Source organism: Oryctolagus cuniculus, chromosome 9 (genome assembly GCF_964237555.1).
Source record: "Oryctolagus cuniculus chromosome 9, mOryCun1.1, whole genome shotgun sequence".
Classification (NCBI taxonomy): Eukaryota; Metazoa; Chordata; class Mammalia; order Lagomorpha; family Leporidae; genus Oryctolagus; species Oryctolagus cuniculus.
The window spans coordinates 62,988,100-63,008,995 of NC_091440.1; the positions used below are offsets into that span (position 1 = coordinate 62,988,100).

Here is a 20,896-nt window from a genome sequence, read left to right on the forward strand (position 1 = left end):
TACAAAGAAGAGAAGGAAAAAAAGAAACACCTTTCCTGGTGAGGGAGCTGTGGCCAACTCCTAAGAAATGATCAGTCCAGGCTCCTCAAGTGGTGGAAGAGAAAGAGGTGTGTATGTGTATTGTCAACCTTCTCCCTGGTAGACTCGGGGCGCTGGGTCCCCCAGCCTGTGCTGCCAGCTGTCAACTCATTGATGCACAGGATGGTTCACAATCCACCCTCATTGACAACAGCCCTGCACAGTGTTTCTCAAACTGTGGTCCTCACACTACCAACATTAGGATCATCTGGGGAGCTTGCTGAAGATGCAAGGTCCTGGCCTGAACCCCGGACCTGCGGGATCATAAACCAGGAATCTATTTAACACCCTACCCTTAGGTGCATTGGAGGTTGAGAACCACTGTCTATGACCTTGATACTTTTCATGCTGTAACCCCTTTGGTGCAGGTGAGAGGACCAACACGGACTAGCCCTTTCCTGCAAGGATTCTTCTAGAGCAGCTCACGTCAGCTCATCAGCCGCACCATCTGGGGTTGTGTGTTCCTGGGTCCCATCTCTGATTCACTGAGTAGCTCCCCAGACTCAACTGTCTTTTTAGAATCCCCTCTTTCCTCTTGGCACTCTGCTGCCCCCTGCAGGCTCTCCCTCTCTTACTTCCTACTCTGATTCTTTGATCTCATTCTTGATGAGGCTTGTTGATAGCAGCTACCAATGCAGAAAAAATGGCTTTCCGTGAACTTAGGTGCCCGCAGAGTGGCACATACAGTCTGGAAACATTCAATAATTATTTTGTCATGCATTGTAATAAGCCACTTATTCTCTACCCAACTGTGTTTTCAGACTTAGTGTTCCTGCATTTTTAAATAAAATGTCCATTGCTTTGGTCTGGGAAAGGCTGTGTGTGGTTCTGGTGATGGCTGGTGATGTATGGTTGGACCAGACCTGTCTCTGATTTACTCAGCCAACAAAAGCATCCATCTTTGGGAAAGGCATCCATCTCCAGGACCAAGGACACAGCCTTTCACTTGTCTACACTGAACTCCACCGTCAAATCCAGCTCAGGGCTAAGCCCTCTGTGAGGCCTGTGTCAAGCTATCTCTCTCTCTCTCTCTCTCTCTTTTTTTTTTTTTTTTTTTTTTTTTTTTTTTTTTTTGACAGGCAGAGTGGACAGTGAGAGAGAGAGAGACAGAGAGAAAGGTCTTCCTTTGCCCTTGGTTCACCCTCCAATGGCCGCCGCGGCCGGCGCACTGCATTGATCCGAAGGCAGGAGCCAGGTGCTTCTCCTGGTCTCCCATGAGGGTACAAGGCCCAAGTACTTGGACCATCCTCCACTGCACTCCCTGGCCACAGCAGAGAGCTGGCCTGGAAGAGGGGCAACCGGGACAGAATTCAGTGCCCCGACTGGGACGAGAACCCGGTGTGCCGGCACCGCAGGCGGAGGATTAGCCTATTGAGCCACGGCGCCTGCCGTCAAGCTATCTTCTTCCTCCCAATCTGTGGCCTGTATAGTCTGAGCTGCTACATGACGATCAGTCCCAGGCTGCTTTGAAATGGTCCTTGTGTTAAAGAAGAGGGATATAGATGATGATTGGAAAATGAAAATGTGGAATAATCTGTAACATAAATATTGTTACTTTGCAATTGTCTTTTCAAATAATTGGAAATATACTCATTAAAGGCCAGGGACCAAGCTTTGTATCTATTTACATCTTCCATGCTTTCTTACATAGAGCGAGTGCTCAGTAAATAGTAGCTTATTTAATGCCACCTCTCACCTCACTTCTGTCCTCAAGAATGACATGATTAGCAGTGTATTGGAGTACCCAAAAGCTCTTTTTTAATTTTTAAATTTTAATTGATTTTTTTAAAAGGGGAGGAGGAGAGAAAGAGAGAGGAAGACAGACGGTGAGATCTTCCATCTGCTGGTCCACTCCCAAAATGCCAACATCTGGGACTGGGTCAGGCTGAAGCCAGTTACGCAGAACTCAATCCAGGTTTCCCAACGTCTGGGACTGTTGTCTTTCTCAGATGCTGCTATTGGCAGCTGGGGTAACCCGTAGGTCTGATTTGTAAAAGCCTTGCTGGCTTTAGTGTGTGCATGGACATCTCCCGTATACAAGCGGCAGGAACCCAACTACTCGAGCCATCAACTGCTGCCTCCCAAGGCGAGCATTAGCAGGAAGCTGTCACACAAAGTGGAGTTGGGACTTGGACCCAGGCATATGTCGGATATGAAAAGCGGGCATTCTTAGCAGCATCTTAACGACTGTGTCAAAGGTAACCTCCCACCCCACCGCCAAATTGGTTTAATGTAAGATTTGTTGAATATTCTGCAGACTGGAAATTCATAATCCAGACTGTAGGGTATGTCTTTAGTTAAGAGACCTCCTGGAGTCTCGAAATCAGTCCCTTTCCAGACCAAGGCCTTCCTCACTTGGTGATCTCAGAGCCCACTTCTTGTGTGTAGTTCTATCCAATTCACACTGATTCCCCACACCTTTCCCCTATGTGCAGAACTGCCCCATCGATGGCTCTGTTATTCTCCAAGCATGATTTTGGTTCTGTTCCCCAGTCTCCTGTTGTCATAGGTGCATGCTCCTCTCACTCCTCGTGGCTGTATCTGTTCCAGTGGGTCTCAACTCCAGCTACATAACTTTGCAAAATGCTAGGGCTCAGGCCTCCTAAGAAACTTTGAGTTAATTGATTTGGAAGGGAGCCATCGATTTGATGGTTTAAAAAAATCCTCTTGGGAAATTCTAATGTGCAGTCAGAGATGAGAACTCTCCACTTTCTGTTTTATGTTGTGCTCAGCTAAGAAGTTCCTATTTTGTGTTTCTCCTCAAATTTAGGACAAAATCCTGGAGTAAGGTTTAATCATTAAGAATTCATGGATGCAGGGCAAGCATTTGGTGCAACAGGTAAGACCCTGCTTGGATGTCTGTGTCCCGGATCAGAAGGCCTGGGTTCGAGTCCCAGTTTTGCTGCTGATTCTAGCTTTCTGCTATGTGCACCCTGTGAAGCAGTGGTGATGGCTCAGGTAGTTGGGTCCCAGCCACCCAATGGGAAACCTGAATTAAGTTTTAGGTTCCTGGCTGCAACCTGGCCCAGCCTCTGTTGTGGGCATTTCTGGATTAAACCTGTAGTTTGAAATATCTCTCTGTCTATGTTTCTATCTCTTTCTGCTTCTCAAAGAAAAATGAATAAATAAGTAATAATTAATGTATGCAAGTATAGACATTTACAAAAGGAAAGCAGAGAGTGACCTAGACTTAAAACCAAATGTGGTTATTATATAAACACAAGATTGGAGTATTATACTCTGCCTTCTCTCCCCTTATGGAGGGAACAGGAAGCATCAGATATTTTAAATATTTGAAGGCTAAGGGTTCCCCAAATGGGGTGAAAAACTACCTAGATAATCTATAAATTAGAAATTGGTATGAAACCTGAAATCTCTGGTAAAACAAGGCCTTGAGGATCTCTGCCAATGTTGTCTCTTCCTAAGCATTTTGCCAACCTCTATTACTGAAAAATTAAGGAATCGGGAGATACGATTTGCTTTGAGGGGCGAATTGCTTTGAATAGCACATAGAATGCATGACTCCCACTCAAATGTGCTGCCCAGCAGAAATGCTGCCAGGGAGCCCATGGAACTGGGTTTTCTGCCCACATTGCACTACGTCCAGGATTTTAGGTGCTAATTACTATGGAGTACAATAGCGCGGGGTATCTCTCAGCCCTTCACTCTGTTTTGCAGGGCACACGGTGTCTAGGGTATATGTGAATGGCTAATAAATATACATGAGAAATAGGTTTAGCTAAAATAAAATGATCCACATGAGGACAGAATGCCCTCCTCCATCCATTTGAAATTGCTTTATTTAATTATATTCCACACTATCGGATCCCTAATATTTCTGCCAGTAATCAGTGGAAATGATGATGGCATAAAATCCACATGTCTAATGTTCTAATTTGTGAGGAAAAATTAGCTGGTACAAAACACGTAATGAGTCTATAAAATGTGTTTTTAGCACATTTAAAAAGCAAGAATTTTAATATGCCAATTTCACTGACTAGGCCTCTATGAGTGGATAGGACTTTGACACAATTGTGAAAGACTTTGTGACCAACTGAAGGAGGAGTCTTGGATGCTGCATATGAACTCCTGACCTGAAATTGGCATGAAACCATGTCGTCCTCCCCAAAGCATACTGTGCGTGAGCGGAGAGCAGATGCTGCACTACTTCCGCCCCACCTTCCCTGTTTCTTTCGTGAGAATTTTATCAAAGTTACCAAGGTTTAGGCTTTGTTATCTTTCTAAGGCTTCCGAGATGGGTAATTGAAAAATCAAAAAGATCTGACAAATCAGAAAACCAGAGTGAGAGACAGAAAACACGGAGGTGTGATTCCCGAGAGGCTGCCAACCATGCAAGCTTCGTTTGAATCTGCAGACCCAGTACACAGACGCCCTCTCTTTGTTCTCTTTTCCCTACTAACCAGACATGTCACCGCTGACCCAGCATCTATTTCCTCTTCCGAGATGAAGCGGAATACAGTGATACAGTAGCATCCTATGTTTTTCATTTCTAATTCTTTTTTAGCAATGAAATATTGGTTTGACTTTAATGTAGTTTTGACATTATATACTCTTAAGCACGAAATTCTATTCTTTTAGAACCACTATTTACTACTGGATAAATGCTCAAGTAATGGGCCCCTCCCACCACCAAGGAAAGAATGATGGGTTTCCTTGCTAACTATCTTATAACTTAATAGAGAAAACCAACAGAACAGAAAATTGCCAAAGCAGGATGGTCGTCAGCTGCCACAGCAGGGACAAGGTGACCCCTAGAGAGAAGGTGGCAAACAGAAGATAACTTTGCAACATCTAGCAATTAGTAGTGATTTGAGGATCCTGAACTACTGATTTACTGACAAAACAAGGGAGAGGGACAGAAGGCTGGGGATAGGGAACAAGGGGAAGACATTTTTTCCCATTTCACTCTACTAAACAATTCTCATGATTTCAAACCTTCGAATGACCTGCACAGGTGACATTATTTTACCAGCTGTAGTAATGCCAGACATATCCATTTTTTTTATGACAACTTAATTTCTGACTCTGGTTTTCTCATCATTTCTGTTTGGAGGAAAATTCAACCTCTGCCTTTCTTGGAAGCATCCCTATCCCCATAATGTCCCATTGTTCCAGGACTTTGCACTCTATCAAATGGGCAACAGAAGGGAGCCGGGATATAGCCACCTTCATCGACTGTCTGTTTAAGTGAAAGGATTCAAGTCCAAAGCAGAAGGAGCCTGTGGGAACACCATCAGGGACAGGAGCTGAGTGGCATGATAAGAAGTATCTCACTAGAGAACGGTGGGGATTAGAGTGCTTTGGGACTGCATTTAAATAATCTGCAAATACAACAGAGAAAGAGAGCACTTTATAAAAGATTTATTTATTTATTTGGAAGGCAGAGTTACAGAGAAAGGAAGAAGGACAGAGAGAGAGAGAGAAGGAGAGAGAGAATCTCTCATCCACTGGTTCACTTCCCAATGACCTGCACCAGGAAAGGCTGAAGCCAGGAGCTTCTTCTGGGTCTCTCACATGGGTGCAGGGGCCCAAGCACGTGGGCCATCTACCGGTGCTTTTCCTAAACCATTAGCAGGGAGCTGGATTGGAAATGGAGCAACCAGAACTTGAGCCAGCACCCATATGGGCACTGCAGGCTGTGAATTAATTAGCTGTGTGACAGCGCCGAACCCAGGGGAACACATTTTAAATGAACTTAAGGCAGAGCTACAAACAGCAAAAACTATCTCTTTGCTCTCAATTTCCTTCCCTGTGGAGCAGAAGTAAGAAGACCGCAGTAGAAACAGCGTGTACATCCTACTCCTGGTACCCAAACCAAGTCAGGAGATCTCAGTGGAGAGAAAGAAATACACTTTAGTAGAGATAGGTAATTAACATTGGCCTTATGCTTCCCCAAAGATAAGGCTGTAGCTGTGGTTAAAAATGACCAGAAATACTATGGGATCTCTCTGGGAGTTGTCAAGTGGTAGGGAGGACACAGACAGCAGAGCGTGGATAGAGAGCAGTTTCATGATTGTACCCTAAAGGGAATTTGATCTCTTTGTAATGCTGTGTCTCTTCCAGTCTGGCTGCCCTCTGATGCTTCCACATGCTCCTCCCTAGACTGTCATATCCACCACCTGAAGCTGTTCTGCACCAGGCTCTTGCCACCTCCCTGGGTATTTCCTGGAGGCTGCATCTCACGCCTCCCTGCCCCAGGACCTCCGTTCCGGAGGAAGACTCTTACATGTTTCAAACTCTGCTTGTTCCTGCAAATATTTTCTCCCTTACACATGTTCTATAAAAAGTCTAACTTCTTCTATGGACTTATTTTTCTTATTTTATATTACTTATTTGTAAAGCAGAGAAACAGAGAGCTCTCCCAGCCCCTGGTTCACCTCCCCAAATACCTACACCAACTGGGACTGGGTCAAGCCGCCTCCAGGAATTGGAAAGTCAACCTAGTCTCCCCTGTAGGTGTGAGGGACTCAAGTACTTGAACTATCACCTCCTGCCTGCCAGGCTGTGCATTGGCAGGAAGTTAGAGTTGGAAGCAGACATACAACTCAACTCCTGGCACCATGACCAACTAGGAATGCAGGAGTCCCCTATTCTTAGCTTTAGTTTTAGAAACAAAAGCCAGAAAGGGTGTGGGCCCTTTATTTTCTGCTTCCAAAGTAATAGAGCATAGCACTGGCTATTGGCTTGAATATAAAAAGAGCAAAGAAGGAAAAATAAAATGTCATTTAAGTCCACCTCAATTTCTGGTAGAACTTAGTAATTCTCTATTTTATTGGAATTTGCTACTGGATACAGAAAACAAATACAACATAAGCTAATCCAACCATATTTTACACACACACACACACACACATGCATACAACCACTATGCTTTATAGGAGTTATGTAGGAGTTATGTAAGGGAGGTGCAGAGAATTTAGCATATTTGGAACTAAATAATTAACTCCATAGTTTTTTTTTTTTTTCTTCCTTCCTTGCTCAATTGTAAGTTTCATGACTGCAGGAGCCATGCCTATCTTTTCACTCTGGATCCTAGTGGCTTGAGCAAAGTGGTTGTTCCCTGGGTATTCTTGTTAAATAAATGAATAAATCTGTCAAAGTGTTACATATGGTAGGAGTGTGCCAATGCTGAGCCAGACTAACCATTAAGCTGCTTTGTGAAAAGACCTGGGGATTTGGGAGGAGTGAGTAGATATGAACCAGCTCAGCTCCTGAGACCACCTACATCTCACCCAACTATCCAGGGGCTTCCTGATTCAGAGGCAGCCTGGTGTTATGGATGACCTGCTATAGGTTCACAGATCATAATATATATGAGGGCACCTCAAAAAGTTCATGAAAGATGGAATGAAATGATAAGCTTATTTTGGTGCAAAATATTTTTGAAATGCAGGGAGTCTTCAAAAAGTTATGAAAAAACTATGCATGGCTTTCAAAATGTTTTTGGGCCAAAATAAACTTATCTTTTCACTGCATTCACCAGTTGACTTTCTAAGGTGCTCTCGTATTCTGGTAGGTTTTGCGTAAGCATTTATCAAAGTCAGAGATTACCAGGTTATTTCTTTTAACTTTCAAGAGGCATGATAAAATGGCATCAACCCCATTGGCTGCAGTGAGAGCTATGCACAATAGAAACATCTCCTTTGGGGCCAGTGTTGTGGCAAAGCCGGTTAAGCCACCACCTGCAATGCTGGCATCCCTATGTGCAACAGTTTGTTGGCTGCTCCATTTTTAATCCAGCTCCCTGCTAATGGCCTGGAAAAGCAGCAGAAGATTTCCCAAGTGCTTGGACCCCTGCCACCCACATGGGAGACTGAGATGAAGCTCCTGGCTGCTGACTTTGGCCTGGCCCAGCCCTGGCCCAGCCCTGCCCATTACGGCCATCTTGGGAGTGAACCAATGGATGAGAGACATCTTTCTGTTTCTTCTCATCTCTCGCTAGCTCTGAATTTCAATTAAATAAAGATACTTTAAAAAAAAGAAAGAAACTCCACTCAGATGTTGGCTTTAAGAGAAAAACTCAAAATCCAAATGGCTCTCTCTTCATATCTATTAGGTTTTTTTTTTTTTTTTTTTTTTGGACAGGCAGAGTTAGACACAGAGAGAGAGAGAGAGGTCTTCCTTCTGTTGGTTCACCCCTCAAAGGGCCGCTATGGCCGGTGTGCTGTGCCGATCTGAAGCCAGGAGCCAGGTGCTTCCTCCTGGTCTCCCATGTGGGTGCAGGGCCCAAGCACTTGGGCCATCCTCCACTGCACTTCTGGGCCACGGCAGAGAGCTGGACTGGAAGAGGAGCAACCGGGACAGAACTGGCACCCCAACCAGGACTAGAACCTTGGGTGCTAGCGCCGCAGGTGGAGGATTAGCCTAGCGAGCCGCAGTACCAGCCCTCTATTAGGTGTATTTTAAGACTTAAAAACCTCCCAGCCTCTGATCCAAAGATTCTCTTTGAATCTTCTCCATAGTAGTTAGACCCATAGGCTGAGTACCAGAGTTGTTACAGCACCTGCTATGGTTTGAAATATCTAATCCTTTCCTTTCCTTCATCCAAATCCTGTCCATCACATCAAAGATGGCTCTTGTTAATGTCGCTCCCCCTCTTCGTGGAGGAACGACACAGGACCCTGCGTTGTTCTTTCGTCTGCTCGGCCCTCCCCGGGTTTGCTGCTGGTTCTTCCCGGGTTGGCTACTATCCCTTCCACCTCCGTGGAAGGGCAGTTCCCCCTGGCCACATTCCCCACTTCCGCAGGGGAGCGGCACACCGCCGGCCGGCTTTCTCGGGGGCTGCACAGGTGTTCCTTCAGCTAGATGTTCCCCTTAGATGTTCCTGGTGCATGCCGTCTCTCTCCTCCTCTATAGTCCTCCTCCGCCAATCCCAACTCGGCTGCCCACACGCCGAGTACGCTGTTCTCCTCCAATCAGTAGCAAGTCCTACAGTTTATTGGTTGAACTGGAGGCAGCTGTGCGGAAGCTGCTTACTTCTCTCCCAGCGCCATATTGTGGGAGAGCAGATGCATAGAATAAGTCTTAACTCCAGTAACTCAGTCCAGTCCGGGCTGCTCCCCACAGTTAATTTCTCTGAAAATTTGTGAAACACTGGTACTTCATTATAGACAAGATTTCATCTCTTTTATGGATTACAAGTGAGTATAAGATAAAGGAAAGAAAGGACTACACATTGCACATTATATTTTATTGTAGAGCGATGCATTTAGTAGATGTAAAATTGTTAAAGAAATGACCCAGAACCTTACCAATTGGGATACTTAATTAAACTAAATTATATATTTGCATAGTGCTCCAGCAAATGTCTGGTGTTTCTTAGATAGTCAATAAACACTGACACTTCACTTGTAAGCTGAGATGTTGACTTTAGTTTTTTTTATTATACAAATAAATATTGTAATTTCTGCTAGGAAAGCCACATGTGAATGAGAAGGCAGGAGAGAAATTAAAATATAGCAAGATTAAAAATGGAAAGGATTTAGCTGGAAATTATTTCTTTATTCTCCAGTAAATATACCCATGTGGCTCATTAAGAGTGGTTTATGTTCTGTAAGCAGAGTTTTTAAGATTTTTATAAATATATAGAGAGAACAGATTTCATATATTTCATAGGTACAATTTTAAGAAGATATCCATACTTCCTTCTTTCCTTCTTTCCTTTTTTTTTTTTTTTTTTTTTTGATGGGCAGAGACAGAGAGAAAGGTCTTCCTTCCGTTGGTTCACTCCCCAAATGGCCGCTATGGCGATGCGCTGTGCGGATCCGAAGCCAGGAGCCAGGTGCTTCCTCCTGGTCTCCCATGCAGGTGCAGGCCCCATCCACTTGGGCCATCCTCCATTGCCTTCCGGGCCACAGCAGAGGGCTGGACTATATGATGATATAGAGGTCAGAATTCATAATTACTAATGAAGAAAAGGGGGTTGGTGTTCTGGCGCAGTGGGTTAAACTCCTACTTGTGATGCCAGCATCCCATATTGGAGTGACCATTTGAGTCATGCCTGCTCTACTTTAGTCTAGCTTCTTGCTAATGTGTCTGAAATGGCAGCAAATGGCCCAAGTACTTGAGTCCCTGTTATCCATGTGGGAGATCAGGAATGAGTTCTTGTCTCCTGGCTTTTTTTATCCTGACTGCACAGCCATTTGGGGATGAACTAGCAGATGGGAGGTATCTCTCTCTGTCTCTTTCTCTCCCTCTCATTTTGTCTTTCTAATATGAATAAATGGTGAAAAAGAAAGAAGAGTTAAAATCTGTCTGGTATATCAAATTTATTTAATTCAATTTCCATCCCTTTTTTGCTGTGCCTCCTAACCCTGAACAACAGAACATTCCTAGACAAACCTTGCAAAGCTGAGCTCCATGGGCTAACCATAGATTTATTCTAATCTGCATTTTTATATCATTCATGCCAACTGCCCCACCCACCTCCCAATAATGTTGAGGCTGTTCACACCATTCATTCTACTCAAATGAGCTAACTCTATACTCTCACCTTCATCTGTTACCCTTACCCCTATCTAAACAAGAGCTCTTTGATTCCTCATGTACAATTTTCTATATCCTTGAGTCATTCCTCTCCTTTTTTCCCCCTATCCTGTATCACCAGTGATGTTTTCTCTTAAGGCTACTTCTTCCCTCTCTGCCCTGGAGCTTGCCCACTCCTGGCCTCCCAGGATCCACTGCGTGAATTACCTTCCACTCTCTTGCATCTTCAAGGTCCCCCTTTCAGGAGCTTAACAAGAGAGTTCAGAGTGCCCAGGCTCTGAAAAATCCTTCTCTTGACTCTTCTTGCTACTCCACAAATTACTGTAATGTTTCTAGTCTTTGATTTAATATCTCATTTCTCAAAAGTGCTGTGAACATATGTTACCTACACTTTCTCATTTTTTGGTTTGAGATAATCACCCCTTTGGATCTCACACCTAAGCCCTCAAATTCCATTCCTTGGAAAATGAGCTCGCACTTCCATGATGAGAGTGGTCTAGTTACCAGAAAGCAGTGAACACACCTTGAGCGCCAAGACGTTTGACTCTCTGTGTCGGTACTCCAACAAGACGTGGCCTGCCTGCCGCCACTAGAGCTTCCTGGCAGCAGTCACCCATCTGCTTCAGCCCCTGCTTACCGTGACCCCTGCTACTCTCCTGTTTTCCACGCCCTCATTTGGAAAGCAAATAGTTACCAAGATGTTAAATTCATTATTGAAAAAGCTGATTGGGGAACACACCCGCAGATATTTAGGCAACAGTCTTGTTGAACTCCATTTTCTACTACAATAGCCACCAGGAAATGCGACCTCTCTGCACTTTGTTTGCAGAGTGGCTCATAGGAGAGTCAGGGGCTAAGCCTTCTAAATTCACAAAAGACAAGTCAGTTCATCTGTTGGGAAAGGATGAAGATCAGAGATAAACTAAAAACATTCCTACCAGAATTTTCTATTCTTGAAGAACAGGTTGATCTTTTCTTCCCTTTATGGAAACGTGAGTCGGGAATAAGTGTTCCCCACTGACTCGCTGCTAGGGTTCCTCCTGGTCCTGCTCTGCTTCAGATTGCCTGTCTACTCTTGGATACCCCTGGACCAGCTGCAATAGCCCTGTTGCAGGGATGCACTCACTCCTTACCCACATACTCTGTGGTTTCTGCCTCTACAATCCAACATAAGATTTTTTTTTATTTAATAAATGTAAATTTACAAAGTGCAACTTTTGCATTGTTGTGGCTTTTCCCCCCCATAACCTCCCTCCCACCCGCAGACCTCCCCTCTCCCACTCCCTCTCCTATCCCATTCTTCATCAAGTTTCATTTCACTTATCTTTATATACAGAAGATCAACTTAGTATATACTAAGCAAAGATTTCAACAGACTGCACCCACACAACTGCACAAGATATAGCATACTGTTCGACTAGTAGTTTTATCGTTAACTCTCATAGTAAAACACATTAAGGACAGAGATCCTACGTGGGGAGCACGTGCACAGTGACTCCCGTTGTTGATTTGACAATTGGCACTCTTATTTATGACGTCAGTAATCACTGAGGCTCTTGCCATGAGCTGTTGAGGCTATGGAAGCCCCTTGAGTTCACCAACTCTGAACTTATTTAGTCTAGGCCATATCACAGTTGAGGTTCCTTCCTCCCTTCAGAGAAAGGTTCCTCCTTCTTTGATGACCTGTTCTTTCTGCTGGGATCTTGTTCACCGAGATCTTTCATTAAGGTCATTTTTGCCACAGTGACTTGGCTTTCCATGCCTATGAGACTCTCATGGGCCTTTTAGCCAGATCCGAATGCCCCAAGGGTTGATTCTGAGGCCAGAGTGCTGTTTAGGGCATTTGCTAGTCTATGAGTCTGCTGTGTGTCCTGCTTCTCCCACGGGATCATTCTCTCCCTTTTAATTCTACCCTTCATTATTTGCAGACACTGGTCTTATTTGTGAAATCTCTTCGACACTTACTCTATCTTTTTGATCAGTTACCAACTTAAGATCTTAATTATCTCAACCAGTGACACCATCTCAGTCCTTTTCTTCTCTGAATTATCAGTTCTACAATCTTGAATACCTTCCATTTGGCTACGGAAAAAGAGGCAACAGTCATGGGGTCATGCCCCGTGCTTTTGTACAGTAAGTTTCTTGCATACATATCTTACTTCTAATCAGAAAATGATTCCCTGAACAGATAGTTTGTTCTACTCTAGGCATTTCTATACATCAGCATTCATGTCAAAATTACTTTCCACTGATGTAATGACAGCATAGGTGCTTTAGAGTGAAAACACATTGGAGCTTGGGTTTGAATCCCAACCCTAAAACATCCTATTTATGTGACTTTATGTGATTTTGTTATCACATTAGTGATTTCATTTATAAATCAAGATTAATGGTAGCTAACATATATTGAATACTTAATGCTAATTACTAAGACCATTACAAGTGTATTTGTTATTTAATCCCACAACTGTTCCAAGAAGTAAATACATTTTCATTTATATTTCTGCAGATTTTAAAATTGAAATTTGGTAAATATAAGAACTCAAACGGCTTCCATAGCCTTGGCAAGTCATGACTAGAGCCTAGGGAGATTACTGATGCCATAAAAAAGAGTGTCAAATTGTTAAGTCAACAACAGAAGTTACTGTGTACTTACTTCTCATGTGAGATCTGTCCTTAATGTGTTGTCCAATGTGAAGTAATGCTATAACTAGTACTGAAACAGTATTTTACACTTTGTGTTTCTGTGTGGGTGCAAACTGATGAAATCTTTACTTAATATATAATAAATCGATCTTCTGTATATAAAGAGAATTGAAAATGAATCTTGATGTGAATGGAATGGGAGAGGGAGCAGGAGATGGGAGGGGTGTGAGTGGGAGGGAAATTATGGTGGGGGGGAGCCATTGTAATCCATAAACTGTACTTTGGAAATTTATATTTACTAAATAAAAATAAAGTGAGTCACAGAGGAGAATGAAGCCCAGGGCCTAATATCATCAGAAAAAGAAAAAAAAATTAAGAAACTTGCTCAAAGTCACACAACCAGTAAGTGACAGGGTTTGAAATTAAATCTAGGGCCGGCGCCGTGGCTCACTAGGCTAATCCTCCGCCTAGCGGCGCCGGCAAACCGGGTTCTAGTCCCGGTTGGGGCGCCAGATTCTGTCCCGGTTGCCCCTCTTCCAGGCCAGCTCTCTGCTGTGGCCAGGGAGTGCAGTGGAGGATGGCCCAGGTGCTTGGGCCCTGCACCCCATGGGAGACCAGGAAAAGCACCTGGATCCTGGCTCCTGCCACCGGATCAGCGCGGTGCACCGGCCGCAGCGCGCTGGCCACGGCGGCCATTGGAGGGTGAACCAACGGCAAAGGAAGACCTTTCTCTCTGTCTCTCTCTCTCACTGTCCACTCTGCCTGTCAAAATAAATAAATAAATAAATAAATGAAATTAAATCTCGTAAAACATGTATTAAAACTCAAATATATACCTCTAAAGTTAAGACTCTTAGAGATTCTGCTTTCTTTTTCCCCTATACTTAGGGCATGTAAGGACCTTCTTGTGGGGGCTGACACTGTGGTGTGGAGGGTAAAGCCACTGCCTGCAGTGCCGGCATCCCCTATGGATACCAGTTTGAGTTCTGGCTGTTCCACTTCCAATCCAGCTCTCTTCTACGGCCTGGGAAAGCAGTAGAAGATGGCTCAAGTCCTTGGGAACCTGCACCTACGTGGGAAGACCCAGAGGAAGCTCCAGGCTTCTGGCTTCAAATCAGAGCAGCTCCGGCTGTTGTGGCCAACTGGGGAGTGAACCATCGGATGGAAGACCTCTCTCTCTCTCTGCCTCTCCTCTCTCTGTGTAACTCTGACTTTCAAATAAATAAAATAAATCTTAAGAAAAAGACATCCTTGTTTAGAGCATGAAATTGTTGGGTAGTAGTTATCATCATCATCATTACCACCATCATCTCATTGTCATCATTTCTCCAAACAAAACATTAAATTCTAGTTTGGCCAGCAATCCTCTTTTCCAATTTGGTTTATTATCATACATTTCCCAAAGGGGTACACTTTTTCTTTTTCTTTGCACATTTTATCATAAAATTAAATATAATCACTATACAAATTGACATTTTATTATTTATGTCTAGAAAAAAATCGCCTTGTTCCTTTATAAGAACAAGATATAAAAACAATAAAGAAAAATATAGATAAATTTACATAAAAAAAAAACAACTTTGGCATGGTAAAAGTAATTACTACTGTAAGTAACAAATAAAACTGAAAAACTAGGGAAAATATTTGCTATTCTTTTCACAAAGACTATTCTGGCATTAAGATAGCTACATTAACCAAAGGGGTAGAATAGAAAATCCAGAAATATGTCCTCACATATATGGTTTAAAGATTTTTGGCAATATTGTCAAGACAATTCAACGAGGAGGATACAATCCTTCCCACAACTTGTGCTAGGAAAACTGGATAGCCTTATGAAAAAGAATGAAGTTGGGTAGGCCCTTAAACGAAAGCAAAAGTTTTGAGTTAACAAAGGTTAACTTAAAATAGATAAAAGACCTGTGTGTAAGGAGCTAAGCCAAAACACTCATAGGAGAGAACATGGAAGAAAAGCTTGGAAATATTAGATTTGGCAAGGCTTTCTTGGATATGACAACATAAGCACAGCAACAATAAAAATAGACAAATTGGACTTCATCAAGATTTAAAAATTATGTACATGATAGGACAGTGAATGAAGTAAAAAGACAGGCATAAAATGTGAGGAAATATTTGCAAATCATAGATCTGATATTAATATCTAGGATATATAAACAACTTCCAGAACTCAAAAACAACAATAAAACCAGCCTGGTTAAAAAATATGCAAAGAACTTGAATAGAGATTTTTTTCAAGAAGGATATATAACTGGTTGTATGACATGAAAAGATGTTCAAGGTCACAAATAGATACTACTTCACATCTATGAAGAGGATTATCACATTTTTCATAAACCCAGAAAATAATGAGATTTGGAAAAACGTGAAGAAATTGGAACCACTGTGTACTACTGGAGGAAATGTAAAATGGTGCAGATGCCCTGGAAAAGAACATTGTGGTTCTTCAAAAAGTTAAACATAGCATTGCCATGTAATCCAGCAGTTCTACTTCTAGGTATATCTCTTAGTCCATTTCGTGCTGCGGTAACAGAATACCTGAGACTGGGTAACTAAAGAGCAGACATACATTTTTGGTAGTGCTGGAGGTGGGGAGGTACAAGATCAAAGCCAGAGCAGGTAAGGCTTGCCTTCTTGCTTAGTCCTCACGTGGTGAAGGGTGGAATGTCAAGAGAGTGACAGACTCTGAAATCACATGGCCAAAAAGCACAAGGGAGAACCCACTCCTGCAAGCTGTTTGTTTGATGGCATCAGCCTATTTGTGAGGGGAGCCTGTCAGACTCCACCTACCAAGGCAGTTGCATTGGGGATTAAGTTTCCCTCCCCTACATGATTTTTAGGAGAGACATTCAGACATTCAAGAATATATAACTCGAAAGCTGAAAGTGAGGACTCAAACAGATTTCTGTACACCCATGTTTATAACAGCATTATTTACCATAGCTATCATGTCAAAGAAATGCAATTGTTCATCAACAAATGAATGGATAAACAAAATGTGGTATACATATACAAAGGCATGTAAGTCAGTCTTAAAAAGAAAGGAAGTTCTGACACATGCTACAACATAAATAAATCTTGACAACATTATGCAAAGGGAAATCAGTCAGGCACAAAAGGACAAATATTATATGATTCCATTTACATGAGATATCTAGAGTAATAGATACAGGAAGAGGGTAGTGGTTGCTAAGGCTGGAGAAAGCATTTGTTTTTTTATGTGAGAGGAAGAAAACAAAAGTAAGGAGCAGGAAATTAACTCAGAACTTTGTAAACAAACATACCAATTTTATAGTTTGAATCTGGAATCATATAGATATATCATCATTTCATGGCACAACTGATTATTTTAAGGGATTTAAAAAGAACACAAAAAAGTCTGAAATTGGTTTACCATTTAAAAAACATTATTGTTTTTCAAAAATAATAAATATTTGCATTAATGTAGCTTAGGAAATAAGACTGTTAGCATAATAGAAAAATATAAATTTGAAGGTGTTAAATAAAATTATATATAATTTTTAATTTGACTTGAAATATAGCATACAATGATTATTATTTTGGGCCCCAAAATTTTATATATCTCACTTATACCCACTGAGGAGTCCTAGGAATAGAAACAACCTAGTTTTAATGAGCACCCTTAGTGCTCAGGTTGTTGTCTCTACATACTATTCCCTAATAAAGTAATAAGAAGTCCATGGTAAAGTAAGAAGATATGGAAGAATAACTATATTCCTAAAGTTGTACATATGAAATTTGCATTCCTTAAAAAATAAATTTAAAAAAAAAGGAAGGTATGGGGTCTGAGGCAGGGAATGCAGGTACTGTGTCTGGGACAACTCACAACCCTTTAAGCCAAGTTAAGTTATGAAACACTTAGGATATTGGCGAAAGGTACATGAAGGTACTTCAAAAAGTTCATGGAGAAATAGAATTGAAAGATACGTTTATTCTGATGCAAAAAAAATTTGGTGCAAAAAAATTTAAATCCATGTACAGTTTTTTAAATATGCATTTTTCATGAACATTTTGAAGATCCCTTATAAAAGCTAAATTGAAGAAGACACCACTCATCAAAGATTCAACATAAATAATAATAATAATATCATTGATTAAAATATAAAATATAGAAAGCTCTATGACTTCATTATGGTGCCTTAATAAGAAAACCTGGCCTTTGCATATTGCTAAAAATCAGCTAAAACTTACAGAAGCAGAATCAAGCATCTATGCTTCCTCTCACTGTGAATCAGGTTTTCTGGCCGGCCAAAGCACTACAACATATAAATCAGTTTCTCTTCTCTAAAATGGTACTGCTGGTGATGTACTTCATACTGTTATAGTAGCCCACAGTAAAAGCTCAGAAACTGTTAGCTTTCATAATTCCCTTTTTGAGGATGTTTTAGAGAATGCACATGCTATTACCAATATCCTTGAAATTTATTTTCCTATTCAGAATAGTGTTTGCTTGAATATGAGCAAATTATATGATGTGACTACCAAAAAAAGCCTTTGTAAACTTAGCTTGAATTAAAATTGAGTCCAAAGTATGGGATGAAATAGAACTCTTCCATAAGTGGCTTATCAGGTTATACCTTAGGTATCCTTTTCTACTCTATATCTTTGATAGGAAAATATCAGAGCAAAATATATTCAAAAGAATGTGACTAGGATGGTGAAAGACTCAAGATATGACGAAGTTGGGATAGAAGAACAGGAAATATTTATCCTAATGGAAATAGTCCTCGGTCTAGAGATGGCTAAATATTCCCAGCTCTTTGACACACAGTTCATAGCCACTTTAAAAAAATTGAATATATTGGAGGCCAGTGCTGTGGTGCAGCAGGTTAATGCCCTGGCCTGAAGCGCCAGCATCCCATATGGGTGCTGGTTCGAGACCCGGCTGCTCCACTTACTAGGCCACTCTCTGCTATAGCCTGGGAAAGCAGTAGAAGATGGCCCAGGTCCTTGGGCTCCTGCACCTGAGTGGGAGACTCAGAAGAAGCTCCTGGCTCCTGGCTTTGGATTGGTGCAGCTCCAGCCGTTTTGGCCATTTGGGGAGTGAACCAGTGGATGGAAGACCTCTCTCTCTGCCTCTCTTCTTTCTCTGTGTAACTCTGACTTTCAAATAAATAAATAATCTTTAAAAAATAGAATATATTATCCATAATGTTTGTAATATATTATTTCTCTTAATTCATTCAATGAGTTTATATTCTTGGTTATATACAAACTAATAATGTCTTTTCACATTTAAAAATAAATTATATCTGGGTCCGGTGCTGTGGCGTAGAAGGTTAAGCTGCTGCCTGCAATGCTGGCATCCCATATGGGTGCCAGTTCAAGTACCAGCTACTCCTCTTCCTATCCAGCTCCCTGCTAATGTGACTGGGAAAGCATTGGAAGATGGTCCAAGTACTTGGGCCCCTGCACCCCTGTGGGAGACCTGGAAGAAGCTCCTGGTTCCTGGCTTCAGCCTGGCTCAGCCCTGGCAGTTGTGGCCATTTGGGGAGTGAACCAGTAGATGGAAGATCTCTCTCTCTCTCTCTGCCTTTCAAACAAATAAATAAATCCTTAAAAAAATAAGTACATTTGGCCTTTTTTTCTTTATTCATACCTAGCTAATGTCCACCATATTACATAGGGCTATCTTTTAAATTCAGGTTCAAGGAAGGCATATAATTTCAGGGACTTTGGTATTCTTGAATTTATTTGCCTAAATCATTATGTAATATTAGCAATTACAACAGTTAATATTATAGAATACTCATTTTCTCTTTAGTATATGAGGTATTACACTGTGGTGCTGTGGTTGTTTATTTACTGACTATTCAGTGCTTTCTCATTTTGTTGTGGACATTATTTCTCAAATATCCTTAGTTAAAGCAACCACTGTTATACCAAACTGTATCTGAAAATTAAAGGATCTGGAACATCCTAATAAAAGCTCAGAACTCCATTTGTGTGAGAAAAAAAATTTTTGGAAACCTTTTATTTAAAGACTACAAACTTCATACATTTCATAATTACAACTTTAGAACATAGTGATTCTTCCCACCATACCTACCCTCCCACCCCTCTTCTTCCTCCCTCTACTATTCCCATTCTTATTTTTTACTAAGATCTATTTTCAATTAACTTTATACACGTATGATTAACTCTATGTTAAGTAAAGAGTTCAATAAATAGTATGAAAAAAAACACTGTTCTTCAACAGTCTAGACAAGGGTTTTTCAAAGTCATTACTTGTGTGAGAAAATTAACACTATCTAAGGCCTAATGTAATGAGCATGGTTAAGGATATTTCTGATACCAAAACTCTGAGAAGTGCTCAAAACCCCTGTGTCATTGGCTCATGAAATATTGTAAATCTAGGAGAAAAATGAAAAGAAAATTTGAAAATTATAAAAATGGCTATTTTTAGTAGTTCAAAAATAACATAATAGACAATGCTGGTTTCTTGAAAATGATTTTACAATAGGTACAGTTGTAAAAGAAAGTGTGTCATTGGAAACAAATTAGCTAAAATTATAACTTCCATAATCATGCATAACTATGCAGAAACCATAAAATAGAATTAAATTTCTCCAAGTCATCCTAAATATAAATTAAATTTATTATTACACTAGTATATTCACAGAAATTTTATGACTTCTGTTTTTAATAAGAATTTTCCTTTCTCTTCTCATACAGTCCACCTGTTTAGCTGAATTCTCACAAAGCTTATTACACCTTTCTTTTTTAAAGGAAGAAATGCTTTATATAATTTTTCAATATACAAAATACTTTAAAAGCACAGTTCAAAGTCATTATAATGGCAGCACACAAAAGCACATTTCTTATGATTTGTTCAGAACATTTATTTTCCTTAGAGCTACCTAAAAGTAACACTACATTCTCCAGAAGAGCATTTTTTGAAAGGCTTTGATCTTGATAAATGTTCATATACTTTAGTTTAAAATTATTAAAGTGGATTTTTGAAAGTAGTCAAGGAACAACTAATTTTCATATTCTTTTATAAATGACAAATGAATTATCTTCTTGTTTATTTTTTAATTTTTAAACATTTACTTATTTGAAAGGCAGAGTGACCAGGAGAGAGGGGGGAGAGAAAGAGAGAGAGGGAGGGAGAGAGAGATCGATCTTCCATCTACTGATTCACTCACTAATGGCCACAATGGCCAGGGCTTGACCAGGCTGAAGCAAGGAGCCTAGAACTCTATCCGGGTCTCCCATGTGTGGCAGTGGGCCATCCTCCACTACTTTCTGAAGGCACATCAGCAGGGAGTTGAATGGGAAGTGCAACAGCTGGCACTTGAATCATCATTCCAATATGGGATAATGCTGTCACAAATGGCAGCTCGACCTACTGCAACACAATGCTGGCCCCATGAACTATATTTTATTTGATATTATCCTATGTCAAATCAAATTCAATAATATCCATAATATTTAGTACTTAATATCCAATATTTAAAAGGTTAAGGTACCTGGGCAACCAACCCTGACAAGCTTGACTCACTGAAGCTCCTCAAAAGGCCCCACCCACCTTCAGTGAGCACCAGAATGCAGCCATGCTGCATACCCTGGGTGGTTTGGCCCACAGATGCCCAGGGAAGTGGATAAGCAACTCTATCCACCCACCCAC

General features: G+C 41.2%; 2 protein-coding genes across 2 annotated transcripts in view; one reads left to right on the forward strand and one right to left on the reverse strand.

The window, feature by feature from the left end:
- The window catches only part of LOC138843792 (E3 ubiquitin-protein ligase synoviolin-like), a 32,641-nt gene extending 18,167 nt beyond the window's left edge, over nt 1-14,474 (forward strand). Inside the window, exon 2 of the mRNA XM_070048769.1 lies at nt 14,119-14,474. Within this exon, the coding sequence (XP_069904870.1) occupies nt 14,119-14,127 (9 nt within the window). The 3' untranslated portion in view covers nt 14,128-14,474. The remainder of the gene's footprint in view (nt 1-14,118) is intronic.
- The window catches only part of CCDC122 (coiled-coil domain containing 122), an 88,631-nt gene that overhangs the window by 1,926 nt on the left and 65,809 nt on the right, over nt 1-20,896 (reverse strand). The gene's annotated exons all lie outside the window — the stretch shown is intronic.